The sequence below is a fragment of the Daldinia childiae genome (genome assembly GCF_008694065.1).
Source record: "Daldinia childiae strain JS-1345 chromosome Unknown Scaffold4, whole genome shotgun sequence".
Classification (NCBI taxonomy): Eukaryota; Fungi; Ascomycota; class Sordariomycetes; order Xylariales; family Hypoxylaceae; genus Daldinia; species Daldinia childiae.
This window is the reverse complement of record NW_022984645.1, coordinates 1577084-1602024: the sequence shown is the minus strand read 5'-3', so window position 1 is coordinate 1602024 and position 24941 is coordinate 1577084. Positions and strand designations below refer to the sequence as shown.

Below are 24941 nucleotides of genomic sequence, written 5' to 3'. Positions count from 1 at the left end.
ATCGAATAGTCAAAGATCTGCTAACTTTAGATGCTCGGATGGCATGGAGTTCGTGTTTTTCTTTTATCATCTTCATTACGTATAGGCGTATCATCGAGCTTAAATAATTGTTGAGTCGGCCTTATGCTAATTCCAAATTTTGATTCAGAGTGTAAAGTTTGTACCTATTGATAAAATGGAAAATGTATTAGTCGCCAGGGTTTGCATTTCTTATTCGTGTTAGCGTTCGTTTACATGTTTACACGTGCGCATACAGCGTTTGAATTAGCTTACCTAATACAGAATACTTGTAGGTAAGGGACCTGGCATGTTTTCTGAGCTAAAACTCGTTTCTCAACCTTCTTTCTCTCGTTGTCGATATATTCGTCCCATGTCTCGTAGGTTTATACGCGCCGCTTGTTCAAATATTACTAACGTATAAATGCGCTAACACTATCAATACTCTCTGTTCGCCATTTACGGTTAATATTGCTCATTATTGGTATAACCGTGCGTCGTACACAAGAAACCGATTAGGTCTCTTGTAGGGTCTGATGGCTAACGCCAGGCCGAGCTTACAAGGAAATGGGGTTTCTACTCGTCTGGAATTAACCCCATTAGCTTAGGGAGGTCATGATCCGTAGGCTTCAAGCAAGCAAGCGAGTTCATAAGCTAATCGAAGTTTGAATTGCCATTCAAGGTGGCCATCCCATATCGAAATTAAGTAGGTCCGGAACTTCGGTTGGTGTGGGAAACGTGGTATAGTCGAATTGCGATATGGTTGAGGAATCCGTCATCTCTAGCAAATATTTTTGACCAGAGTTGGTTGAGATATCTTCTAATAGTTCTGCAGATTCACCAACGACGGGTTGCGAGTTATGTTCTGCTACAACTCCGCTCAGAGTCGTATCCACCCGGTCTTCTAGACCTGTCGCCTGGCTAAAGATATTGACTGCGTGTGAGTTTTTGTCTGCATATGCCTTCTCTTCTTTTCTGACATCGCGGTACTCGTTTCCCAATGAATTGCCGACATTGCTCCTTTTATCTGCTGCTTGCTGGCGACTGCTTTGCATCGCAATACCCGAATCCAGCGTTGGCGATGAACGAAGACTATGAGAAGCGCTGGCTGGCTCGAGGGCTTTCGCATTATCACTCATCCACTGATCGATGATAACTTGCAATCCCTCCCCTAGCACCTCCTCCTTAAACGTATCTAGGTCCCTCTCTTCGCGCGGAAGATTCCAGGTCACTACTCCCCTCGCTTCTAGGAACTCGGCTAAAAGAGCCGGTCCTCGGGCTGTCATAAAGTCCTGGAAAACACATAAGTCGTCGGAGAGCTCTCGGTCACGGTAAGGTGTCCTTGGACGCGGATGTGGGGAGAAGATAATGTCAAAGACTGCAAACCATTGCTGCTCCTCTGGCATCTTAGACGACACTCTCTGGCTGAGTTCCCTTTTTTGCTTTTCCGAGATACCATCCATTATGGTGGAAGGTTGGGGCGTACAACTCCTTAGCCCGATATGCAAATCCCTCTCGTCTTCATCCTTAAATGTATCGTTACAAATCGGGCAGTGTATTGGTTTGCGATGGCATCGTGTTACGTGCTGTTTAACATCACGAACCCTAGCCAGGAAGTATCTATAACAGTCCCTATAGCGAACCGGGTCCTTCTTGGCATAAGGACAAGCTAGCCATAGTCGGCGATCCTGTGCTCGTCGCTTGGTAAAACTCCTCTGACTTTGCTTTTCCCCGGCAATGGTTGAGGCACAGTCCGACAAGCGATTACGTTTACGCGGCCGGTCATCCTCACGCTCATGTTCAACTAATTCAAATGAAGTTTCGGTACTGTCGATTACTAAGGCGCTCTCATCCTGCTGACGCCCCCACGGGTCCTTATAGGCTGTCATGACCACTTGTAAGAACGAGTCCTTCCACTGGAATAACGGATGTTCCTCTTCAATTGGTGGCGTATCTGCAGAATAGTTTGAATTTGGTGTTTCAGAGTCGTCTGCTTCCCATAAGAATGTAATGTCGTATCCAGAACGTCCCATCGTCTTGTGACAACGAGAAAAAACTTGATGAAACACTTCTCACCAAGACGAGGCCATGCTTTGCGAGCCATCAAAACATTCCATGCAATGGGATCCGCATAAGATTGACCTAGTTTAGTAGTAGATTCATCCTACATAATCTAGAGCGGACAATGTCGGATTTTGTGGCGACGAAGTTTCAGAGAAATACCGATTTAACCAAGTCTAGGTATCCAACATATGCTAGGACGCGGCTAGACATTTTGTCCATGCGGCTCGGCATGTATATATGCGCGCAGAGCACCATAGTGCTCTTATGCAGGCTTGTTCTGGTGACTCGGATCTTGGCTCTTCGTTATTGGATAGCATGTCGTTCGCTCCGCATTAGCATGGTTGCCTTATAACGGGACCGGCCGCATTACACGTCCGTAATTTTAAGCCGCGTTCCATCTTTCCGACGGAGGCGCGGTTTAGTCCTATATCCCCCGCATCGCTTCCTCTCTATTATGCCCGTCCCGTTCCTAAAACCCAAGTGACGGAGCACGTCAAGTTGCGGCCACTCCAGACTACCCCGGACGCACCATTTACTATGATGATGAACAAAACAAGAATTCAGACCAATCGTGAAAAATACTTTCACGCCTCACGGTGCCATTTTATCTTACTATCATTATTAGAGCGAGCTAATAGGAAATAAGTAAGTTAAACAAATATTCTCAATTGACTAGAGCCTTTCAATTTACAAACTTCGCATCTTCTTGCCGTTTAGCACAGATCACGAAATAAGTGCCTTACCACAACTAGTTCGTAACCTGGTGTCTCAATGCAGAGTAACATGAGCGGAGAATATTCTCCAATCATTAAAATATCGAATTTGCCACACGAGGCAGACGAGGGTAGTTTCGTACTTAGTTGACGTCAACAAGGCTCGCATGAGTACGGTACCTAGTCAACATTAATGAGTTATTCACTTTATTAATATTCTATTAATTACCCAAGGTATCTACATAGAGCAACCTTTCACTGCTCCTTCTAGCTGTTATTTCATTTTATAAGATGAATATGTTCATAATTTCCTGCGCCCGCAGCCTACTTCTGAATAAGTCACATATAATTGGCTATTATTACGATATCTTTCCCCCTGCAGTTGGGTGCGGGACCAGGTCTGGTGGTTTTATGTACACTGCCTACCAAGGCTGAGTTTTGCCAAATCAAAAGTTATTGCTCGCTCTTTCGGTCTAGATTTTCGAGCATATCTTATAGACTATTATCTGATCCATCAACAACTTCACTACGTCAAATATTAGATCCCATTCGGCAAATCCTCAAGTGTCTATCAGCATGCAGTCTTCCAGTTCACACATAACTTACGCTACAGAGGATTCACATATCCCGGCCTATGTGGATAATCTCAAAAGCCTCTCTTCCGTAATGGCGAGATCAAATGAATCGTCTGGAATGGCCACCGAGCCAAGAAGTCGTTCCCCTCTCGCAGAAGACCGGGAACCTCTCCTTGGGTACCCAGATGAGCACCATTCACCCCCCTCGCATGAAAACCCCGCAGCTGAGCCTCTTCGAAAGAGACCCTACGTAGGCGGCTTAGCTATTATTATTTTTTGTCGGCTTTTCAACACGACATTTGCCGCTTGCACGATAGACAATGCGATCAAAGTGGTCGGCGACGGATGGAACTACTGGATCAATAGATTCCTTTTCGTCGTCTGTTTGGTTATCCCAGTCTGGAATATATTTGCTCTTGTTCTGAGTATTGTTAGCTGCCCGTTTTTCTCGGTCTTTGGTCGCAAAAAGGGAGAATCCGTGAGCAGCTTCAGAGATAGGCTACGTATCCGGTTCGCTTGTAACGATGCAGTTTTGGGCCTGATTACTCTGGGCCTACTCGCCATCGCGTGTTATGCTATAAGTTCTCATTGGGAAGAACGGTTCGTAGGGCTTAGGCCACCTATCATAGCGATGGTGTCGGTCCTCGTGTAAGTTCATTCCTTTATATCATCTAGGTATTATACAATTCCAGCGACATAATTCTAACATAAAAAACTAGTGGTGCAGAGTTCTTTACAGCGATGATTCAGCTGCAGATGTGATCCAATCATTTAGATTCTCAGGGAGGATGTTATATAGTGCCTATCTAATACACCTCTCAGAGGTGATAAGAGACATTATAGCAAGATATGATCTTGAGGGATTGCTTTGTATAGAAATTTAATGAACGACTTGGGTGATGGTTTATGGAGAAACCTTTCTAGCTTGTACCAAATTTCTGAAAGAACATTAGAGAGCAGCATTAGTCAAGATAACCTGGGAGCACTATCCGATAACAAACTTCCAAGTGTGGCAAGGGAACATCTATAATTGTCCGAGTCACGTTCTCTCGGATAGCAACTAGGATGGTCAAACTTGGGGTCAGACGCCGAAGGTTATGTAATATTACGTGCGTTAAGACAAAGCAATCGAGTCGCAATATTTAAAACTCGTGGTTAAATGATTGGCTGATGCAAGACTGAGGTCCTAGCAAAGTATTAGGGCGACTAAGGCATTAGCGCAACTGAGGGCATTATACCTTAAGGAGGTATCTTAGGTACTTATTTGCTTCTTTAACGGAAACTCGTATATTATGTATGTTAGTAGGTTTTATAGAGAGAAATATCAATCTAGATATTGACTTAAATATTCAAGTACAAAATGGGTACCTCTTATTCTAGTAGAATTAGGTTAGCTTTAATAAGAAAGTCGGAAATATTCAAAATGACCTTTTTCTCAATATGTATCCCTTAAGTATGTCTAATGACCTCAATGACATCAGATGAGATACAGGGTCGGTACTTTAGGTAAACCCTTATCCCGTTAGCTCCGAATGAATGAAACCTGGGGCCTTGTGTGACAATAACCATGCAAGGCGCCCTGAAAGCTTATCTGAAATGTTTGGGAAAGTACCTAAGGTAGGTACTATAAAATACAGTGGATTAGGCTTGGTCATCTGCTATCTATCCGTGTTATCCAGGTACCGGCATGCGTACTCCGTTATCGATCGCACTAACGTCACCCACCTATTCATTGATGCAACCTTAAGAGGTACCTACCTCCTAACCTAACTCTAGGTACCTAAAAGCCAAACTTAGGGCTGCTAAGTGCTGTGTGCTGGGGCAAGTCAAGCCAACCAGACCAACTTTACCAACCTTGAGCCTACCCACTTTGAAGACCCTCAACTTTCTTTCCTCAGCTACCCACATCGCATTTCTTACACTACCTTGCTACCTACCTACGTATACTACCTCATAATAATCTTCCCCTCAAACCACCAAGAGGTGTGTCATCGCCATTCAGATTATCCAATCTATATTACCAGGAGAAACTTGCGAGCTGGTCATCCCAGCCGGGGTAACTCAGCCGCTATAGGGGTTCCAAGTTGCTATACGGATTATTCTATCTTAATATCTATCTCTTCGATAAGAATCCTTCTAGATCAAAATCATCTTTAATCGCATCCCATCCCCTCCCATCCCATCCCACCAAAAGTTATCATCATGGCTACAGCTCCTCCACCCACAGCACACGTCGATGAGGATGTCCCTCAAAATGAAGGGTCTAAGTTAAAGACCTTTATTTCTATCCTACGAAAGTAAGCAAATTCTTGTATACTGATCTTTGCCCCCCCTGAAGCAAAAGGGGAGAAGGCAAACTCACCGCCACCCACCGTCGGTATTCATCCGTAATCGGAATTACTTCGAGATACAGCAATATGCGCCTTTTTCACACGTTTGTATTCGTTAGTGATAGATTTTATTAACATATCTCCATGTTCTAGGTTCATAGGTGTTGCAGATCTTGCTGCTGTGCGATTCTCTCTTCCGTCCCAGCTTCTCGAGCCGACTCCCAACTTAGAATACTGGAACTACCTCGACAGTCCCAGTGCGTTTGCCGCGATAGGTACATCCGACGAACCTCTAGATCGTATGCTCGAAGTCCTACGTTTCTGGTTTACCAAGGATTTAAAATATGTCAAGGGCAAACCATGCAAACCGTATAATTCCTGCCTGGGCGAATTTTTCCGATGTAACTGGGAAGCAGAAGATAATGCGCCACGGATCGATACTAAGAGCTTGACAACTGCTAGCAGTGGCAATGCCAGTAGTGCATCTTCGGTCAAGTCATCCAAGGCTAATGGCGACCCACGAACAGCATCCACCGTATCTGTTGTCCAAACTACAACTAATCCGTCCGGGCCTATCGTTCGGATATCATATTTGACTGAGCAAACCTCTCATCACCCGCCAGTCAGTGCTTTCTACGTCAGCTGTCCCGAGAAAGGATTACATGCCAAGGGGTTCGATCAGATCAGCGCGAAGTTCACCGGTACTACTATCAAAGTGTCCCCAGGCGAGCATAATCTAGGTATTTTCATTACTCTCGAGCGAAGGGATAATGAGACATATCAGTTAAAGCATCCGGCTGCACATCTTGGGGGAATTTTGCGAGGCTCTCTGAGCGTGAGTGTTGGTGACTACGCCTACGTGACTTGCCCTCAGACAAAATTAAAAGCCATCCTTCATTACATCGAGGATGGTTGGCTTGGTCGGGCGCAAAACAAGATGGAAGGTGTCGTCTTCAGATATGACCCGGATAAAGACGACAAGATACGCATCAAGGATGTGCCTGACTCGGACGTGATTGTGAGGCTAGGTGGTGCATGGAAAGATAGAATCGTCTTCACTCTTGGCCCTAAACCTGTGGTAAGTTTGCAGAATATATTTCATTCCCCTCATTCTAGCAGCGAGATATTAACAGTTTCTATATAGGACTCACATCCGCCGGAGAAGCAAATAACTATCATTGACCTTAACCCGCTCGCTGTAGCTCCCAAGGTTCTGCCGCCGAAAGAGAAACAGGCCGAGAACGAGTCTCTGGTGTTATGGGACGGCGTGACTCAGGCCATAATGGCGAAGCAATTCTCAAAAGCTACTAATGTCAAGGTAGAACTCGAGGAAAAACAGCGAGAGAAAGCTAGAGAACGTGAGCGCAAGAACGAAACCTGGAAACCAGTGTTCTTCGATCAAGTTACAGACAAGCGGGGAACACCTGACCTCACGGAGAAGGGTCGCCAAGTACTTGAGAGGGCACAGAAGGAAGACTGGAGTTTAGAAGGGATCATCTAGAGCGGGGAGCGTCCTCCCAGGTTAGAAACATAGCGACCGGGTAGGGCCATCGAGGTTCTGCATTGCATAATAGTCCTTGGGTTACGATACAGCATTATTGCTTTTTGGATGGCTTCGCTTACATATATACGCGCATACATTTACCAACCATGGGGATAAGGCATAGCGGCTTTGGCCAAAGCCGCACGTGGAGTTCTGTGCATTCGTTTAATATCTGGTTTTTTTATTTTTATTTTTTTCGGGTAGACACAGATTCGAGTTTAAGCGGCGTTCAGGAGCATGTAGAAGCTGATAGATAGGTCTTCTTCGGAAGTTTTTCTTTTCATCAAGACTTTCTACCATTTCGCTGAGACATACTCAGCACCAACCTTCGTTTTTTTTTTTATCATAAAGATTCTAAAGAGCTTTGAACATATATCAACCTTGTATCAAAGGATTATATTATTCTATTTAGCTTCTCACTTCTCCATTATTTCGATATTTGCTAATTGTAACTTATCTACTGTAACTTCGCAGGCCAAGTAAGAAGAAATACATTAATTAGAGGATTCAATGCTGTGTGCACCTATATTTAATATCATTTAAATCTACGATAGCATCCTCCAACATGATATTCGTTAGTAGACTGCAACCTCCTTAATTTTCATACCTCTAACCTACAGGTCCGTAGTGACTGTGATGTCTTCCCCAAGAGCCAAGTCTTCCAAGAATTTATCGTTGGCCTTTCTTATACGCTCCAAAGCGTCCCGACCGAGGACAAGCCTCAACACTTTACCCTTCAGGTGTCCCGCCAAACCTTCGCCCGTCAATGTCTCAAAGATACGATCCACGCCCTTCTGGGGGTCACCAGGCTGCTTGCCGCTTTTGGTCAGCAAGACATCACGGATCCGTGCGACGGCTGTGCCCTCGTAATCCTCAGGCAGCGGTGTCGCAGATTGGTTCAAAGCGGCGAGGAAGTTGGTCCGGAAAGAGCCCGGCTCGACAATCAGGACGGACACGCCAAACTCGGCTACCTCGGCTGCTAGAGACTCGGACATGGCCTCTAGCGCTGCTTTGCTTGCTGAGTACAACCCGGTTGTCGGCACGTATTCCTTGGCTGCCAAGCTGCTCATGCTGACGATGACGCCGGAATGCCGCGCCCGCATGCCTTCTAGCGCTGCTTGTATCACGTACAGCGGCCCGAAGAAGTTGGTTTGTAGTTGGAGCTGGGCTTCTTTCTCACTAGGTGGCGTCAATTCTGAAATTCGTTGGTAGCTGTTAGTATAGGTGGTGTTGTTTACCTCATTTGCTCGACGGCGCCAAGGACGAGGAAGCCCGCATTGCTGACCAGGTAGTCGATTTGTCCGACCGCTTTGACTTTCTTGGTGATGCTCTCCCGAGACTCGTTCAGATCCAACTCGATGACTTGACCTCCTGCGGACTCGATCTGTTTCACTGCATCCCCGGACTTGGCCTTGCTGCGCACTGTTCCAATGACACGGTGGTTTGCTTTGAGGGCTTTGAGACAAAGCAATAGGCCAAAGCCATTGGACGCTCCTGTGATGAACCAAACAGACATTGTAGGATTTTATGAGGTTAAATTGAGCTGCTGAGATGTTAAAGCCTACCTATCCAACTCCAATCCTTCTCTCCCTTATATACAGGTCAGACATTTGTTGGTTGTTATACCATAATGTCATCCCCTTAACGCAGCCAGGCCATCTAAATTGTCGCCAACAAGCACGAAATACCTAAATACAGCATTTTTCATCCAACATAAAGATCTGAAATCGGATCTTGCTATAGAAATCCGAACGTCGTTGGCTTTTCGCGGATTTAGGTTATACTCCTACTATATAGTAACTGGCCTTTGTCTAATCTGTAGGTGATAGGAGTAGTTTGCGGCGGTAAAATCCGATTTCTGGAGCTGGGTATCGGCGATGCCGACTTATCACCGACGGCGCAGAATTTAGTGTTGGTTGGTATTGCAGAAAGTTGAAGCAATGTATGGGGTTGATCAATAAGTAGTTAGTTTGAGGAAAGGATAGTTCTAGGATCTGCGGAAAACAGCGTGTTTAGAACTCGGACAAAACACAATAAGCTTGATGGCGACCTGTTAAATAAGATTAGGTAGTTAATCGATCTATTTATTATTAAGTTAATGTTGTCAATTTGTCTTTCGAGCGTGGGCTCAACTCGCAAATTTTATCTTTCCTACTTTGAATAACCATGACGGTTGTACCCCTGAAGACTTATCGGCATCAACTGGCCTGAAAGGGGAGTATCTACTGATACTTCTTAATCTAGCCAGACGCACGATAGCCAAGGCGACAAACTGCTGGTCTAGTGAGACTGGTGTCTGACCGGATAGCGGCGTGTCTCCCGAGGAGATAATTTGACCTCTATACGGGAGAGAAACGGCACTAGGCAATTCTACACGTCACCACAAGTGAAGAGTCATGTCCAAGGTAGAGCTTCAAGGAGGTTCTAGAGTGACCTACGAGAATATAACTCTGTTTAAAGATGAGGGGCTATAAAACTACCTAACTACCTAGAAACGGATCAATGATGTAACTGGAAGCTCTTCATTGGCATAATGGCCAGAGTAAGATAAGCCCAAATTCTATGCTTCTTAGGTCAATGTTTTATCATTAAGAAACTCATTATCAGCATCAAATAAACTGCGAATAACCCTTTATATACATTATGCCCGTCGTACTAAGGCCATGGAAAACCCAGACATTATATTCGCTTCGCTTGAAAGTTATCAATCAGCCCTTACCCATAGCGCCTTTGATACCTAACAGTAGGTGTTGTTATTTCGACATTCAATTCCCTTATTCACAGCGATTCCAACATGTTATTAATCAAAGCGCCGATTATGAACTCCTTGGGTAGATATACCACTTGCGATCGAATGGCATCGGATGTTTCGATAGCATCTAAGACCACTCCAAATTTCATCTACTAATTGATTAGCTGTTTAAAAGTATTGGCGAACGGATCTAATCACATACTCTTTAACTAGGTGAAATATAAGCATTTCAATCCTTATGCTCAAAGTCTCATCTCTATCGTATCAAGTGTTAGTTTACTACTTCAGTTGGCATAATCATTAGGATATCACTTACCAGCCAATGCTTGCCACATAAATTTAGTGTCCGGATATCCATCGGGCGCGGGCCGGCTACCCCTAGGCTTAGAAGCTGTGTCTTTCTCCCGTAACTTCGACTTGACCTTCTCCAAGGCTTTACCAATTTTGGTGGGGAGCGAACTGCTACTGGCCAGAGTTTTAACGTCGAAGGATGACTTGCGATCTTCGTGTAGATGAAAATTAGTAAGATAAGGCACTTAATGTAAAGAAGTTAATAGAGTAAGTTGGGTTAAAAGGCAACTAACAATCATTACTGCCTTGGTATTTCTCTTCTAAGTCATCCTCCTTTTTGCTTGTCATATCTACTAGAGTTTTCTCCGACGCAATGGACGGCCGCCTTGGGCTTGTTGTATTGGTAGAGAATGACAATTCGGACTGCGGTGACATTTTGACAGTTTCTGAGCTCCGTATGTGTATACCTACCTAGGTAATTATTAAAGAACTTAGTTTTTAATTGATGTTTGCAATACGATAGCTGACAACTTAAACTGGGTTTACCTCCCTCGACGGGATAATTCATATTTAAATACATTTTATAGACATTCCCTACACGCTTTATAATCCATAAACTCCTCTTTGAATGGTATTACTCATATTTGATATTTTGCTTCGGTTCTCAAAGCCGAGATGACGTACCGAGAGCCGAGATCATTCGTAAGATATCGTGCGGGTCTAGTTGGACGAATTAGAATCTTGATGGTGGGTATAAGTAGGCGAATTGGGCTTCTTTCTTCAACGTCAAGCCGAAGCCGAAGCCGACTTAGGATTCGCTGCTCGTCGGAACAATTCATATTCTAGAATTTGAATCAGCCCATGTTGGAGTCAAAGCTTTTGATTCGCGGCTTCGGATTACTTTCATAGAATCTTCTTGTATATATCGTTTTTACTCTCAGCCTCTCGATGAACGATCGTACGGACCCACCACTGCTTCTTCGCCGTAACGGTCGGCCTCAAGCATGCGATGTAAGTAGTATATGTGAAATGCCTCTAGATACATTTGTTGACGAAGCATGCAAGCCCTGCCGTAAACGTAAGCTAGCTTGCGATCATACACAGCCGGTCTGTAGTCGTTGTAAGAAGAGAAAACAGGATGGCGAATGCGTATATCTCGCGTCAGGGTCAAGGATATCGGCATCCAAAAGCCCATTGCCATCTCCAGCGCCTTCTACACCGCTCCCATCCCCTCGCCGCGGAAGTCTTCAGCACTCTCAGAATAGCTCGGCGTTGACACCCGACGCTCAAGTTTCAGGCCTCACTCGACCTGGCTACCTCGGCCCAACCAGTTACTGTAATATCTATGAAGACACCGAAAATAGCCTTTCACTCCTTCAAGGATCAGATAGAGTCACTACCCAATCCGAAAGCGTCGCTCACCATACTCCTATTGAAGGCTCCCAGACCAATATTTCTGCTCGAGTTCGTGATATGGCACTCGCAGTGCTACGTAATATACCCGATCCGATCCAGGGGAGTACTCTACGCTTCAAACCTGGGAGTGACGGCTGGATACGTAATATTGCAGAGCCAGTAGTCAAGTCATTATATGAGACTTTCGGTGATTATTTTAGCCCGGGAAATCGACCGACTGCCAAATTAGAGGAACTCGCTCAGATTATCTGTGCCAATACTTTAAGGCCGTTTTCAGATGACGAATCTGACCCGGACAAGTGGTTTGGCCAATTTTTGGGGAAGAACATACGCTGGGAGTTAATAGGAATACTCTCCATATTTTGGGAGTTCGTTCCAGGTTCAACCACAGAGTTCTGGAACGGGAAGCGCTCCGCCGAATTTGACCGTGGATTCCGCATAGCAAGGGAGAATATGCACCTAAGCCTGGATTTATGTAAAGAACTTTCTGCCGGAAACTCTATGATGCTCTGTTTAAGTCAGAGATGCACCGTCATGGATTCCAGTACGTACCTAATGATTGAAAATTCCTTTCTCCTAAAAGATACTACCCAAACCCCTCAAACCACGTACTAAGATCAGAGGTACCTATTATTAACTTTTATTATTAGTGTCTGTCGGAGATGCCGGTATGTAACCTATGTCTGTAACTACTATGCCAAGTAGTCGTATATAATATCGAAACATTAAGATTATCCATTGCTAACCATTAGCATAGATTTAGTTGTATGGAGAACTCACGCCGAGACAATTTCGTTGCTTACTTTCCTTGGGTTTCACGCCGTAGAAGAAAATGGTAGACATCAAACATCCTTATCGATGGAGATAAAGAAGAGGTTTTTTTATCATATATTCACTATGGCCATGGTTGTTGTCTCCTTCACCGGAAGACCTCCCTTGATTAGCTCTCAGTACTCGTCGACCCCTCTTCCTCTTGATATTAGCAACGAAGATTTATTCTCTGACCATGAAACTTTCATGAAAGCTATTTCACGTCTAGATGACCAGGGTTGGAATACCGACGGAGAGATATATCCTTCTACTAATATTCGTGCCCGAGCAATCATCGCCATTATCCGCGAAGAAATATTCAAAATTGCTCTCAACCATAGACAAAACGTTCTTCCAAACGCACTTTCCATTGAAACTCTGCTGTAAGTAAGCCTCTAGGGATGTGTCCACAGTCCGATATTAACTAAGACGGGTAGCCAACTTCGATCTCGCGAGCTTTCAACAGTTTCCGCATTCCCTTCATGCTTGCGCTTCGATCCTTTTGATATTGATGACCCCGATGTTCCCATAAATCACCTATCTGCGAGGTTATTTATACAGCAAGAGCATTTACAAAACATGTTTTTTATCGAAAGACTCTTGCTTCGATTCGGCCATCAAGACAAGGGCGATTTATTGAAAGTTAGCTACGACTTAGTTACTCAGACATTACCTTGGTATGTTTAGAAGCCTACTCCGCTCAGGCCTTACTTCGTAACTATTAATCCGGGACTAACAATATCGCAGTACGTCGTGACCTCCCTCACCCCCTTATCCTTGAATCTTATTCTATTAGACTAAAATTGAATAATGCTTCTCGCGCATCTACGACGGATATTAACATAGAACAGATTATTTACATTTGGATAGGCTGTCATCTTTTAGGAATGACTGTGAATGGCTTGTAAGTTAACAATATGAACAATAGCTTGTTACCGTTTTCTGATGAAGATATTAAAGGTTATGGCTTACGCCGTTCCTGCTGGTGGTATACTCTGTTTAGAACTTCTAAAGCCTACCCTCCATTTGAGGCCCCATAACGACTCCAGGATCACTCGTTCCAACATCATCCAGAAGTTGAGTCTCCTCGTCGCGTTTCTCGACTGGGTCAGCCCGTCAGCGCCGAACGGGGATTTATGCAACGACGCTAAGTCAGTAATACAACGCGTTCTCGATCAGACATTAAATGCAGCATCGAGTATATATGAGCCCCCTGCGGTATTTCAGTGGGATTCATCAACACAATTAGACTTCAATTTTGATCTCCTCGATACGTTCGACTGGATTCGCCCGGATTTCCCTTCGAGTCAGCAGTCAAATCAATAAGGTATTGGGCATTCGTGGTCTTATAACTTAGAGTATATCTAGAGAGAAGCTGGGGGAAATACCTTGGGTTAGGTTGAGTTAGGTACTTAACATATGATATTAGATGGTCTACGAATTAGATTCAAGAGGTACCTATGAGTTGTAAAGTGCTATTGCTCCTATCGATAGAAAAGCCAAGGCGGCATATCTTGTACCCACTTGCACGGACTTAAATGTAACTATTGTTAGCGTAATGTAGACCCCCTGAATGCGTCTAATTACACCTTGCTTTGTACGATCAGTTCCCTGTTGTTCCTTACAGTTCATGTATTACTTGTGATTCCTAAGCTTATAATGGCGCCTAAACTTGCTAACTTTGCTAACCTACGTCCTAACTTAGGCACCTTATGAATTTGATGTAACGAAACACTAAGCACAAAGGAGCGAACCGGATGCACGATTACGGCGAACGAAATCTTTAATTAATAATATTCTGTTACGTTGTACCATCGTTAGCAGGGCCATCATCCATCATCGTGTAGCCGCCAACCTTCCTCATTTTATGTAGCGTTCCTAGCTGGCCTAGCATCTAATATGCAGGAACAAGCACGAAAGACTAGCCAATGCATGGGATATAAACAAACCGCAAAATTTACAGATTTGGTTATGATCGGACCGGCTTCTTATTGCTTATCAACCTATCTAATGGCGTTTATCCCTACGAACCTGCAAACCCCTGATAGTAAAGTGGCATGGGTATCTACACCGCGTTCGTCTTCTCATTGATGAGCTCTCTTGCAGGATTCGATACCCCGCGTTCCGAGATAATGGAGGCAAGACGTGCCGCACGGTTCGTAGACATTACTCAATGTAACGGTGGGGACAAAGATTGGGACATCTACTCCGGTCACTGACAAGGCCTCGCTGCAGTTTGCATGATGCAGTGGCATACTGGCGTATCCGGGAGCTCACCGGGACGCCAGGGATGGAAGGTTATTTCCACTTAGACGGCACGCGAGTTGGTCACGACCACACTACTACCACAGGGCGATCATAGGGCAGGTCCAAGACATGTTTGTTTCGTTCCTCCTTACCACTTAGAGACAATCCGACGTGTTTATCTTATCATATCGAACGAATTCTTGTCTCCGGATTGTTTATCTTGACCTTAAAGCCGTTGTCAGGTGCATCGTTATCCGCCCTGGAATGCATTAATAACAGGTAGGGATATGATACATAAAGAAATATATCACACTCGTTTACACCCTTTTCCTCTATCTTGCTCTTAGTAGCAAGAAGCTATAGTCGCCATGCCTTCATTCGGCTTGCGCTCCTGTTCAGTTGCTTTTATTATATTGGCGACGGCCCTGGGGAATGATGCTGCCGCTATAGATCCTCTTTCGTATGTTGATCAATTGATCGGAAGTCGAAATGGAGGAAATATCTTTCCGGGAGCCACACTCCCATACGGTATGGCTAAAGCTGTTGCCGACACTACCAGCGGAAGTAATCAAGGAGGATTTACTCTTGACGGGACTCCAATTTCCGGGTTCTCTGCCTTACACGACTCGGGAACTGGAGGTTCGCCGTCCTTAGGAAATTTCCCGCTCTTCCCGTATGCGAGCTGTCCCGACGATGATATTGATCGATGCGATTTTCCCAAGAAAACCCGGGCCAACCATGGCCAGTTTGACCAGAATAGCGTTGTGGCGCGTCCGGGGTATTTTGAGGTTACGCTGAACTCCGGCGTTAAAGCTGCTATGACAGCCAGTAAACATGCTGCGCTGTTTCAATTTACCTTCCCTGCATCAGATGGGAATGCCTCGCACCCTCTCATCTTGCAGGATCTGACGGACCTTTCGGACTCGCGTCAAGATAACGGCACCGTCTCCGTCGACGAGAAAACCGGAAGAATCACCGGGAATGCCCGTTTCCAATCAAGTTTCAGCCAAGGAAAATAGTAAGTGCATTCGAAATTGTTCATAAATATTGTAGATAAGTACTAACTCCGGGTATAGTGTACCTTACTTTTGCACCGACTTCTCAGGCCCTAAAATATTCGACAATGGCATTTTTGTAAACAGTAGAGCTACGGCAGATGTCAAAGACTTGACTATCTCTAGATCAATTAATGGGTATCCTCTTCCTGGAGGAGCTTTTGTTCGATTTGAGTCTACCGATACCCCTGTGCTTGCCCGCGTGGGTCTGAGTTTTATAAGCTCTGAACAAGCGTGCTCAAATGCCGAAGCAGAGATTCCGGACTACGATTTTGATGGTCTTGAACAGGTTGCTGCCGATGCTTGGAGGCAGAAGCTCAGTCCGATCACGATCACACCGGGCGAAGTGGATGAGGATCAGATCAAGAATTTCTACAGTGGTATATACCGCACAATGGTAAACCCCCAGAATTATACGGGAGAGAACCCTGTATTCGAAACAGGAGAACCATATTTTGATTCATTCTATTGGTAAGTTGATATATCGTCTATGTATAATGCAGCCACTAACTCAGCAAAGCCTCTGGGATAGTTTTCGAAGTCAAATCCCATTTCTTACCCTTATAGATCCAGATGCAGTAGCCGAGATGATTCGCTCTTTAATTGATACATATCGATACGAGGGCTGGTTGCCAGATTGCCGTATGACATTCTCCAAGGGTTACACACAGGTCAGAACTTTTTGATTTCTAAAGATGGATTAAGCTAATGTCTAGTTCTCAGGGTGGCTCAAATGCTGATGTAGTCTTGGCGGATGGATATCTGAAAGGAATTACAGCCGGTATTGATGTAAGTACCCTGACTTTGATCACGTTTTTAAACCATTTAATAACTTGATATTATTGGATAGTGGGACGTGGGTTATGAGGCTGTCGTAAAAGACGCTGAGGTTGAGCCATTTGATTGGTCCAGCAATGGACGCGGTGGTCTTGAGAGCTGGAAACGTCTTGGATATATTATAAGTCTATCCTATTCTAAACGTGTTCCCGCTCTAAGCTAACCCTCACTACCCCGTGCAAGACCTAGATTGGCAGGGCTTTGGAACCATGACTAGATCTGTTTCCCGTACTCTCGAGTACAGTTATAATGATTTCGTCATCGCACAGATGTCTCAATTAAGAAACAATACTGCCGACACAGAAAAATATCTTCAATCGAGCGATAATTGGAAAAACTTATACAAGGAAGATCAGATATCAAAGTTCTCCAACGGCCAGGATACAGGCTTCACAGGTTTCTACGCCCCGAAATACCTAAATGGTACTTGGGGTGAACAGGACCCTTTGCTATGTAGCAATATCGACAATTCCGGCACTGCTTGCTCGCTCCAAAATACAGCTCACGAAACCTTTGAGAGCAGCATCTGGGAGTACGGCTTTTTCGTCCCACATAATCAAGGCGACTTGATCACCCTCTATGGAGGACCAGCTGAATTTGTTCGCCGCCTTGATTTCCTGCATGATCAGAACATCACCTACATCGGCAACGAGCCTGCCTTCCTCACTGTTTTCCAATACCACTACGCTGGTCGGCCCGCTTTATCGGCAAAGCGTGCGCACTTCTACATACCTCGGTTCTTTGATACCACCCCTGAAGGTCTCCCAGGAAACGACGACAGTGGCGCAATGGGATCATTTGTGGCCTTTTCTATGATGGGATTGTTCCCAAACCCCGGACAAGATGTATATCTCATAATCCCTCCATTCTTCGAGAGTGTCAACATTACAAACCCACAGACCGGCAAAACCGCAACCATCCGCAACGTTAACTTTGATCCCTCCTATGAGAGCATTTACATCCAAAGCGCAACCCTTGACGGCGAGCCGTACACCAAAAACTGGATTGATCACAGTTTCTTCACAGAAGGCAAAGAACTTGTTCTTACCCTAGGAAGGAACGAGAGCTCCTGGGGCACAGCTGTTAAGGACTTGCCGCCAAGCTTAGGGGAGTATGCTGGGTTCAACGAGACATTGTCAAGAAGAAGAGCCACACCTAATATAGGTACAAGGTACAGATCAGGCTTTGGTCAAGGTGGACCTAGACTCAATTAATAGACGGTTTGGATTAAATATTATATTAACTGTTGTGGAATGAAATAGAAAGAGCTAGATACAACAAGTAACAGATAGTTGTATCCAGTCAAAGGCCTTTCATCCCTACGGGATGAAAGGCCTGACTGGTATACATAAGGATAGTTAGAACCCTAGTTTAGGATAATCAATTAAGTATCTTATTTGCTCTCAACTGTATACATACAATATTATCACAAGTAATAATAATTAAAGAATTCCATATCCCAATATTTGTATTTGTATACACGATATGTACTTATATCAGATACAATATATGGTTATCTAAAAGGGCTTGATGCGTAGAAAAGGGGTTAAACATTCTACACAATACCGTTAGAGTTATAGAAACGGAAAGGGGTAATTAAGCGGGTAAGCTACGATCGTTTTATTAGCAATGAACACATTTTCTTAGAACTCTATGGCATAGAAGACCTACCAAGTATTGAAATATCAGCTTGAGATTGAATAACAGATGTCTATAGTCTAATACCATATTACATCAAGATCATTGATCGTGGAGTTTATACAATTAAGGGGTTATTATATTAGTTGTGAAAATATATCACCCCTTTTTATAACACTAAAACTCAACAGGGACCTTCGTGGGCCGTGATAGGAAACAAAAGATGCAAAATCATCGAGTGATGTATATTTCCCTAGAGTATATTAAGAATATTTTTCTTTTCCTTTTCATCCTTTTCCTCCTTTTCTTTTTAGGATCCCGTAACTAGACTCACATACATAGACTTGTTTGCCACTGTTCTGTGGATAAAAACCATCCTATAGTATACTATTAGGAATAGATAAGGAATACCTTATTGTATCAGATAAATCAATCATTAATGATATTATCTTGGCAGACGTTATCATGAATACCGAAAAACTCCGAGCGTTCTTATTAGTTTGAAAAATGACGTTCGTTTATGCTCAATCGAATTTCCTTGGCGTCACCTGGCTTGAGTTGTAGTAGTAGTGCTGTAAATAACTGGTCCAAATCCAACTCTACCGAACCGGGGAAGAATAAGGTATGGTGATTTCCTAAGACCTCCATGTTCATAATAATGAAAAGATTGGGTTATGAGCGGTACTGGACAGTTGGAAAATGCATGAGAGCCTCTCTCTTCCATGGTTCTCGACGCTAGATTGCGCCATACATACCTACCCCCAGACGGTTGATAGACATTCTGGGCTTGCCGGGGAACGTCGGCTGGGGAAATTGAGTTGACTGATGGCTAACGTATTGCGAAACAGCCACCGAGAATTAACGGGATAGTGATATGACAGCGTCGTTATCATCTTGCATGCACATCCCGTCTCGATCTTGTTGCTGGATCATTATCCGGTGGGGGTACAGCAAGCCTATTACCACGCAAAATAGACATCCAAAGACCCTTCTTACGTCCTCTCTCTACCATTGCAGCGATTTACAGCTCGACGCATGCGCACCTACCAAATGCATGAACCGCACCGGATGTAACCCTGCGTGCCGCGAGCTCCCCGACGTTACTACTGGTTTATATCTGGGGAAAAGCGGAAACGATCGTCTTTCCTTTGAATTCGAATTTTGGCATGGCGTGGGCTGTCAAAATTTTGTGCGCAGATCGCCTCCGCAATATGTGCGCTTTGAGCATAGGTTTTTGAAGAGATACGGGAATATTAAGTAAGGCGTCTCATTCGTAGTATGAAGAAAGTTTAAAGCTATAACTAAGACACTCCTCAAGTCGTAAACTATATATTTTCATAGCCATCTTTTAGGTAGTACGTGTGTCTTGAGTAAGTGTCCGGTCTCGATTCCGCTTTTGGGTATTCCTAGATTAAAACAAAATAACGACAAGTCAATTATTACCAAAAGGGAATTAGTATATACTTACAGTTTAGTTAATTTATCAAGACTAATAGTTAACAATTAATTTAATAGGTATGGTATTTCTAACAAGAAATATGTGCGTAAGCCTCATAAATCGTAAAGTCGCATGAAGATACATGTATCAGATAGAGATATCCATCTCATATAGGAGTACTTCAAGGTAGTGGATGTAAAGTTAAGGTATAGTCGCCCCCTTCTATAGCTATTGCCCCAATGGTTCTCACAATACTCTTCTGCCGAGCATGATCATATGCACGTGAAGTTCCAGCCTCACCAGAGACCAGAATACCTTTGTAGTTGGGTCACCATAGCCCAATCCAGCGGAACCTTCTCATGTGATATCCGCGAATCAAACTTCCCTTCCCCGCTCCCCTCTTGTTCCCGAATATGGTCCATCCAGTGAATTCTTTTTGATGGTCCCTATCGATGAGATATGTCCCGAGATTGTCTACTTCGGTAAGCAAGGCTACTATTACGCCGAAGCCCAACGGTCATGTCATCCTATGAAGTATAGAGCCGCTTTCGCACGGTTACACACGGAAACTTCTGCACAGTTAAATAAGACGTATCAAATTCTTCTTAGAGTTGCATGAGCTAGAGGGTGGATACATGTTATGCTTATGACTAAATGAAGATGATTGATGGGAAGGTTACACACCTAGCTATCTTCTATAGACTAGATGATCTTATTCGTCCCTCGATAGTAATGTCACGGAGCTAGCGTCAATATTGAATTTCGTCCTGACATTGAACGACTCCAGTATCATTCAACCACGTTGCAAAGTCGAGGCCTTTGGATGAAATACTCACCTCACCGTAAAATCACGCTTCTAGACAGCTTGAGGGGAAACTTGGGCAGTAGCAGTAAAGTAACCAAATCGACGATGGGCACCAACCAGGTATGCTCGGCGATGATGTGGCTCTATCTTAGTAGTTAGGAATAGGGCACAATTGTATGAAGCGGTGTAGAACGATCGGGAAGATATACATGGACTGTTCACCACCAAGAAGGAGTTTGCGATGAGTAACTCGAGACGCAGCGGACAATCGGTAAGTCATGCCGTCATAATCGTACGAACTTCAGTATACCGTAGAGGCTAGTTAAGTTGCATCTAACTGTTGAGAATGAGGATTTGGATACCCAACTAAGCAGCATTGTATCTTGAGCCTTAGATGATTGAGGGGAAGGTCACATACTAGCTAAGATATAACGTATTATAGCGTCGAAGTAGTATGTAGTCTAGTAATCCCGACGGGGCGTTTACGATGAGAAATCTCGCGCCGGCCCGGGTTAGTCTCTTTCTGGATGTCGGCGAATGCTTCTCTGTATTCTTCACATATACTCCAGGTGGGTACCACGGTTCTGCGTTACGAACATGTTAAGCCGTGACGGCATGGTGGATATGCCAGATGATATCGCGAGTTTAATCCGGGACTTTTCATGTATGCTGCTCGGACAATCCACCAAGTAGCTCCCCTCTATGTACTAACATAGGTAACTTAGATAGTGTTTGATAGTGGAAAACTCACAACAACTTGATATCTACCACGAAAAGGATATTCGTGATATCGTATCCGTCGTCGTCACAGTTATTCTAAAATTAAGACGGACTGACTACGGGATAAGAGAGTGACTCGAGCACCGGTACTGACGGAATTAGATCTGATTCGCCCATCTTGGAAATCCACTTCAAGAGAAGACAAAGGTAGATACCATGGTCGTCACTAGCCAATTACTCATTCTCTTATACATAAATATGTGTCGATCCTCTAAAGCAGCACCGGGAGACCGAGAAACGATTCACTAGTTATTTCAGCAACTAAGATATGATCGGAGCCCGAAGTTAGAATTCTGTTGAGAAGCTATATTGATCGCCTGATCACGTTCTTTTATTATGAATCATTCCAGGTTCAGCTCAACACCGAATCGCCTGTTACATTTAACCTAGCGAGGTAGTTAAGGCAGTGTTAACTCTTTAGGTATTAGTGTATTCACTTGACCGGTAAATATGGGGTTCTATAGTGGCTTCTTGGTGACAGCCCTGATTAATTAGTAGAGAACATCGAACCCGTTTCCATGGAATCTGGGTAGAAAACTCCGACTTCTAACGACATCCCACACGCTAGCTGCCGATCTGAAGAAGCTTGGATTCTATTTGTAGCGGTGGGACGGGTGGTTATCTAAGGACAATTCGAAAGTTGGATGATCAACCGCCATGCTATGTATTCTAGGCTTGTTTTTGGGCATCGCGCGTGTGACTACTGGTAAGACAGCAGTCAATCTTGATGCCAAGAGGCCTAGGCAGGAGAGCCATCTATATTCTATCCACCCAAAGGGTATAATTCTGTGGATCCAGACGGTAACGAAGGGTGCTAATCCACTATGGAGTTCTTCTAAATTCTCATCAAGTTCACCATATATGTGTGTACTACCTTTATTATCCCTGACGTTGATGGAGTCTTATAGAGACGCTGACCAAAGAAGATGTTTACCTTAGTCAACTAGTCTTGCATAACTAACCGAGAAGTAGTTATTGATTGGCACACACCGAGCAATACTACAAGCGTAGACGTAAAAAGCCTTGGTATATTAGGTAGGTACCTAGGTAGTCTTCAGTTAATGTACCCGCAGGTATCGTTTATAAGCTAACAGCGACTTTGCATGTTAGCCTCATAAAGTAATAGGATGCGTGTTGCTATTACATAGCACAGAGCCAAACTAATACTTGAATGGGGATTCGCTGTTAACCCCAGCCGATACGAAGGTATTCGACCGATTGATTAACAGCTTGCGCAAGATATGCGAATGCAGCTGGATGGGTCCTCGCATACATACTCATAGAAGGAGAATATATGGATGGATCCACAGCAAACAATGCTTGGGCATCTCAACCATGCTATGGGCTATGGTAGAATGGTAGACCCCTATCCTCGAATCATTACTATCCCACGCTTCGGTTTATTGTTAGTCCTAATTTGGTATATAGACCTGACCAGCTTAATAAGTAAAGGCGCTGATCTGCGCCTCTTAGACAATTTAAGTAGCCGATGTTACTTTCGTACCGGCCCCTCCCCCTGCTAGTCGAAGATGGTAACCGTACCTTGAACATGGCTAGAGAATACATACCTCATCTCGAAACGTATGAATGGAGTGGATCGTATGTTTGCTATGAAATATTCTTACGTCTGTTTGTCTAACTATACTATTTAACGTCCTTGTTCGGTTTTCGGTGAGTTTCATCTATGCCCAACTCCGTATATGGTCTCGGCTATCATATGTCTTGATCGCCAAGAAACCGTCGAATTATGATAGATCCAAACCCCGGAATCGAGAAACATCCTCTTCGGGGTAAGCCGGAGACACGCTTTCTGGCAGCTGCATGCGACGCCCGTCTATGTAACGCTTGCATAGCAATGATCTAGCCCGAAATACTCCTACTCTCCGCGTTCCTTCACCCTGACCCCCCTCATTCCAGATTCTGTCTGGCGAGTAGACTCGCACCTAACCATTGTATTGGCTAAAATCGCCGTCGTAGTTTGTGAGGATGATGACACGATGCAGCGGAGAAGATTAGCGACAATGTATAACGATGTAATATGACCTCGCTATGACTTATATATGTTACGCGACAGTAAACCGTCTGCTTTCCACTTTGTATTGTCCTATCTAACCCTACGCCCCAATATGAAAATGTTACACTGTCCTGTTCGCGTTGAAGACACGAAAGACACGAAGTATAGCTGTTGAACTATCGAGAGCCAAAAAATAAAATATTGAAGTAGCCACAAATGTTAGTTGATAGCTTAAACCTAGGGGGTCGTTGCATAGGTCTCAAAAGGATTATGTATGGTAAAGAAAAGGCCTATAAACCCGGCAAGGTTTCCGACGCTTGAAAAGGATCGTTACTCCAAGTTATGGTTTCTGGGGAACCACCAGTGCCCCCAAATCAAGTACCCAACATATGGGAAACAGGTAATAATGCCGTGGGGGTCATATCTATTTGCCATAGTGTGAGCACCCCCTGTTTACACATTTTTCCTTGACAGTGGTGTACCAACCACATACCATGTACGATGTAGTTCTTTGCCGTATAGAGTAATTTAAGACCCTGAGAGAGAGCTGATGTCTTTAGGGAGGTGCCGAATAATAGTTAGAAAAGGTTGGCGCACCCTTCTTTTGTCCTATGACGACGGTATGGGATGACATTTGGATTTCAGAGTGTCTTAATTAGCTTTGATTAAATCTTCAGAGGATATGATTGGCTTGCCCTCCCGTCGGCATCAGCTATAACCATAGAAGACGAATCAGAGTAGAATGATACTTGTAAGATCTACATACACGCATATTCTACGTACTAAAAACTTACTACAATATTACATGTAACTAGTTAGTTCTAAGGGGGTTGGGATTAAACTTACCTACATAGAGACAATTTTAGTTTGTGGGGGAATCTATGTAGTTCGAACGCTGAAAGCCGCATGAGTATCATGATTGAACTGCATATGATCTAGCTATGTATTTAGCGAACCGTTAGTCTGTCATTTTCGAAGTGTTTAAGGTTAATCATCTATAACAAAAGCGTAAAAAATGAGAGATCTGCGATTTGGATCCCGCTTCCCGCTAGGGGGGGTTCGGACGGACCCCTGAACAAGAACAAGGATGTAGCTTAAGTACTGGTGATATAGCTTGAGTTTTTCCCTGTCTAGAGACACTTGGATAAAATATTGATTGAGCTATCGCCGAAAATGTATTCCAATTTTTTCGGTGTTATTCCTCATTAAAAAAAAAAAAAAATTAGAGTCTAGGAAGTTCAACGTAACTAACTCATTGCGTCTCTTTAAGGAAGTATTAAAGTCTTAATTAAGTCTTTGATTATTATAACTAGTTGGTGGAATCTATAACTTATAACTCTGAAAGACAAGTGTTTCGACCTTGCTATTGCGGCTCAATTCCTTTCGTCTTTCCCTGTGCTGTACCCCCTTGGATCGGACCGTCCCGCAAATTGCCGGGCGTCGCGTCAACTTAGACGCAAGTTGATAAGACCTCTGGTCTCGTGTTCTCGAGCGGCATGGCAAGGTGCTATCATTCTTGTATTGATTAGTGGCGCGACCGATCTGGGAAGACGGGCATGCTAATATTATATGTTACTGTTGTAACATCTATACTCGATCATAATAAGAATACAGGCGATCATTTATGTAGGATGTA

At 44.0% G+C, this 24941-nt stretch overlaps 5 protein-coding genes across 6 annotated transcripts; 3 read left to right on the top strand and 2 right to left on the bottom strand.

Moving 5' to 3' along the window:
* Positions 1-674: 674 nt before the first annotated feature.
* On the bottom strand, positions 675-2030 carry GL218_04759 (uncharacterized protein; the record flags this gene model as incomplete). The annotated part of the gene is made up of 1 exon (XM_033581381.1): positions 675-2030. One exon carries the CDS (start codon positions 2028-2030, stop codon positions 675-677), a length of 1356 nt encoding a protein of 451 aa, XP_033435519.1.
* Positions 2031-5551: 3521 nt separating this feature from the next.
* On the top strand, positions 5552-7180 carry GL218_04758 (Oxysterol-binding protein-like protein 1; the record flags this gene model as incomplete). The annotated part of the gene is made up of 3 exons (XM_033581380.1): positions 5552-5646; positions 5833-6757; positions 6824-7180. The coding sequence occupies 3 exons, from the start codon at positions 5552-5554 to the stop codon at positions 7178-7180; spliced, it is 1377 nt and encodes a 458-aa protein (XP_033435518.1).
* A 656-nt stretch (positions 7181-7836) lies between these two features.
* Positions 7837-8738, bottom strand: GL218_04757 (putative oxidoreductase YusZ; the record flags this gene model as incomplete). Its single annotated transcript, XM_033581379.1, has 2 exons — positions 7837-8401; positions 8461-8738. The coding sequence occupies 2 exons, from the start codon at positions 8736-8738 to the stop codon at positions 7837-7839; spliced, it is 843 nt and encodes a 280-aa protein (XP_033435513.1).
* A 2475-nt stretch (positions 8739-11213) lies between these two features.
* Positions 11214-13817, top strand: GL218_04756 (putative fungal specific transcription factor protein; the record flags this gene model as incomplete). Its single annotated transcript, XM_033581378.1, has 7 exons — positions 11214-11276; positions 11331-12225; positions 12332-12349; positions 12721-12874; positions 12929-13168; positions 13377-13395; positions 13452-13817. 7 exons carry the CDS (start codon positions 11214-11216, stop codon positions 13815-13817), a joined length of 1755 nt encoding a protein of 584 aa, XP_033435512.1.
* Positions 13818-15106: 1289 nt separating this feature from the next.
* On the top strand, positions 15107-17861 carry GL218_04755 (uncharacterized protein; the record flags this gene model as incomplete). 2 transcript variants are annotated; one of them, XM_033581376.1, is made up of 7 exons in its annotated part: positions 15107-15756; positions 15815-16264; positions 16314-16464; positions 16517-16582; positions 16644-16737; positions 16790-17794; positions 17848-17861. In XM_033581376.1, the coding sequence occupies 7 exons, from the start codon at positions 15107-15109 to the stop codon at positions 17859-17861; spliced, it is 2430 nt and encodes an 809-aa protein (XP_033435510.1). The 2 variants fall into 2 exon arrangements, with proteins under 2 accessions (XP_033435510.1, XP_033435511.1); XM_033581377.1 differs by having other exon boundaries at positions 16644-16751; positions 16804-17794.
* Positions 17862-24941: the final 7080 nt, after the last annotated feature.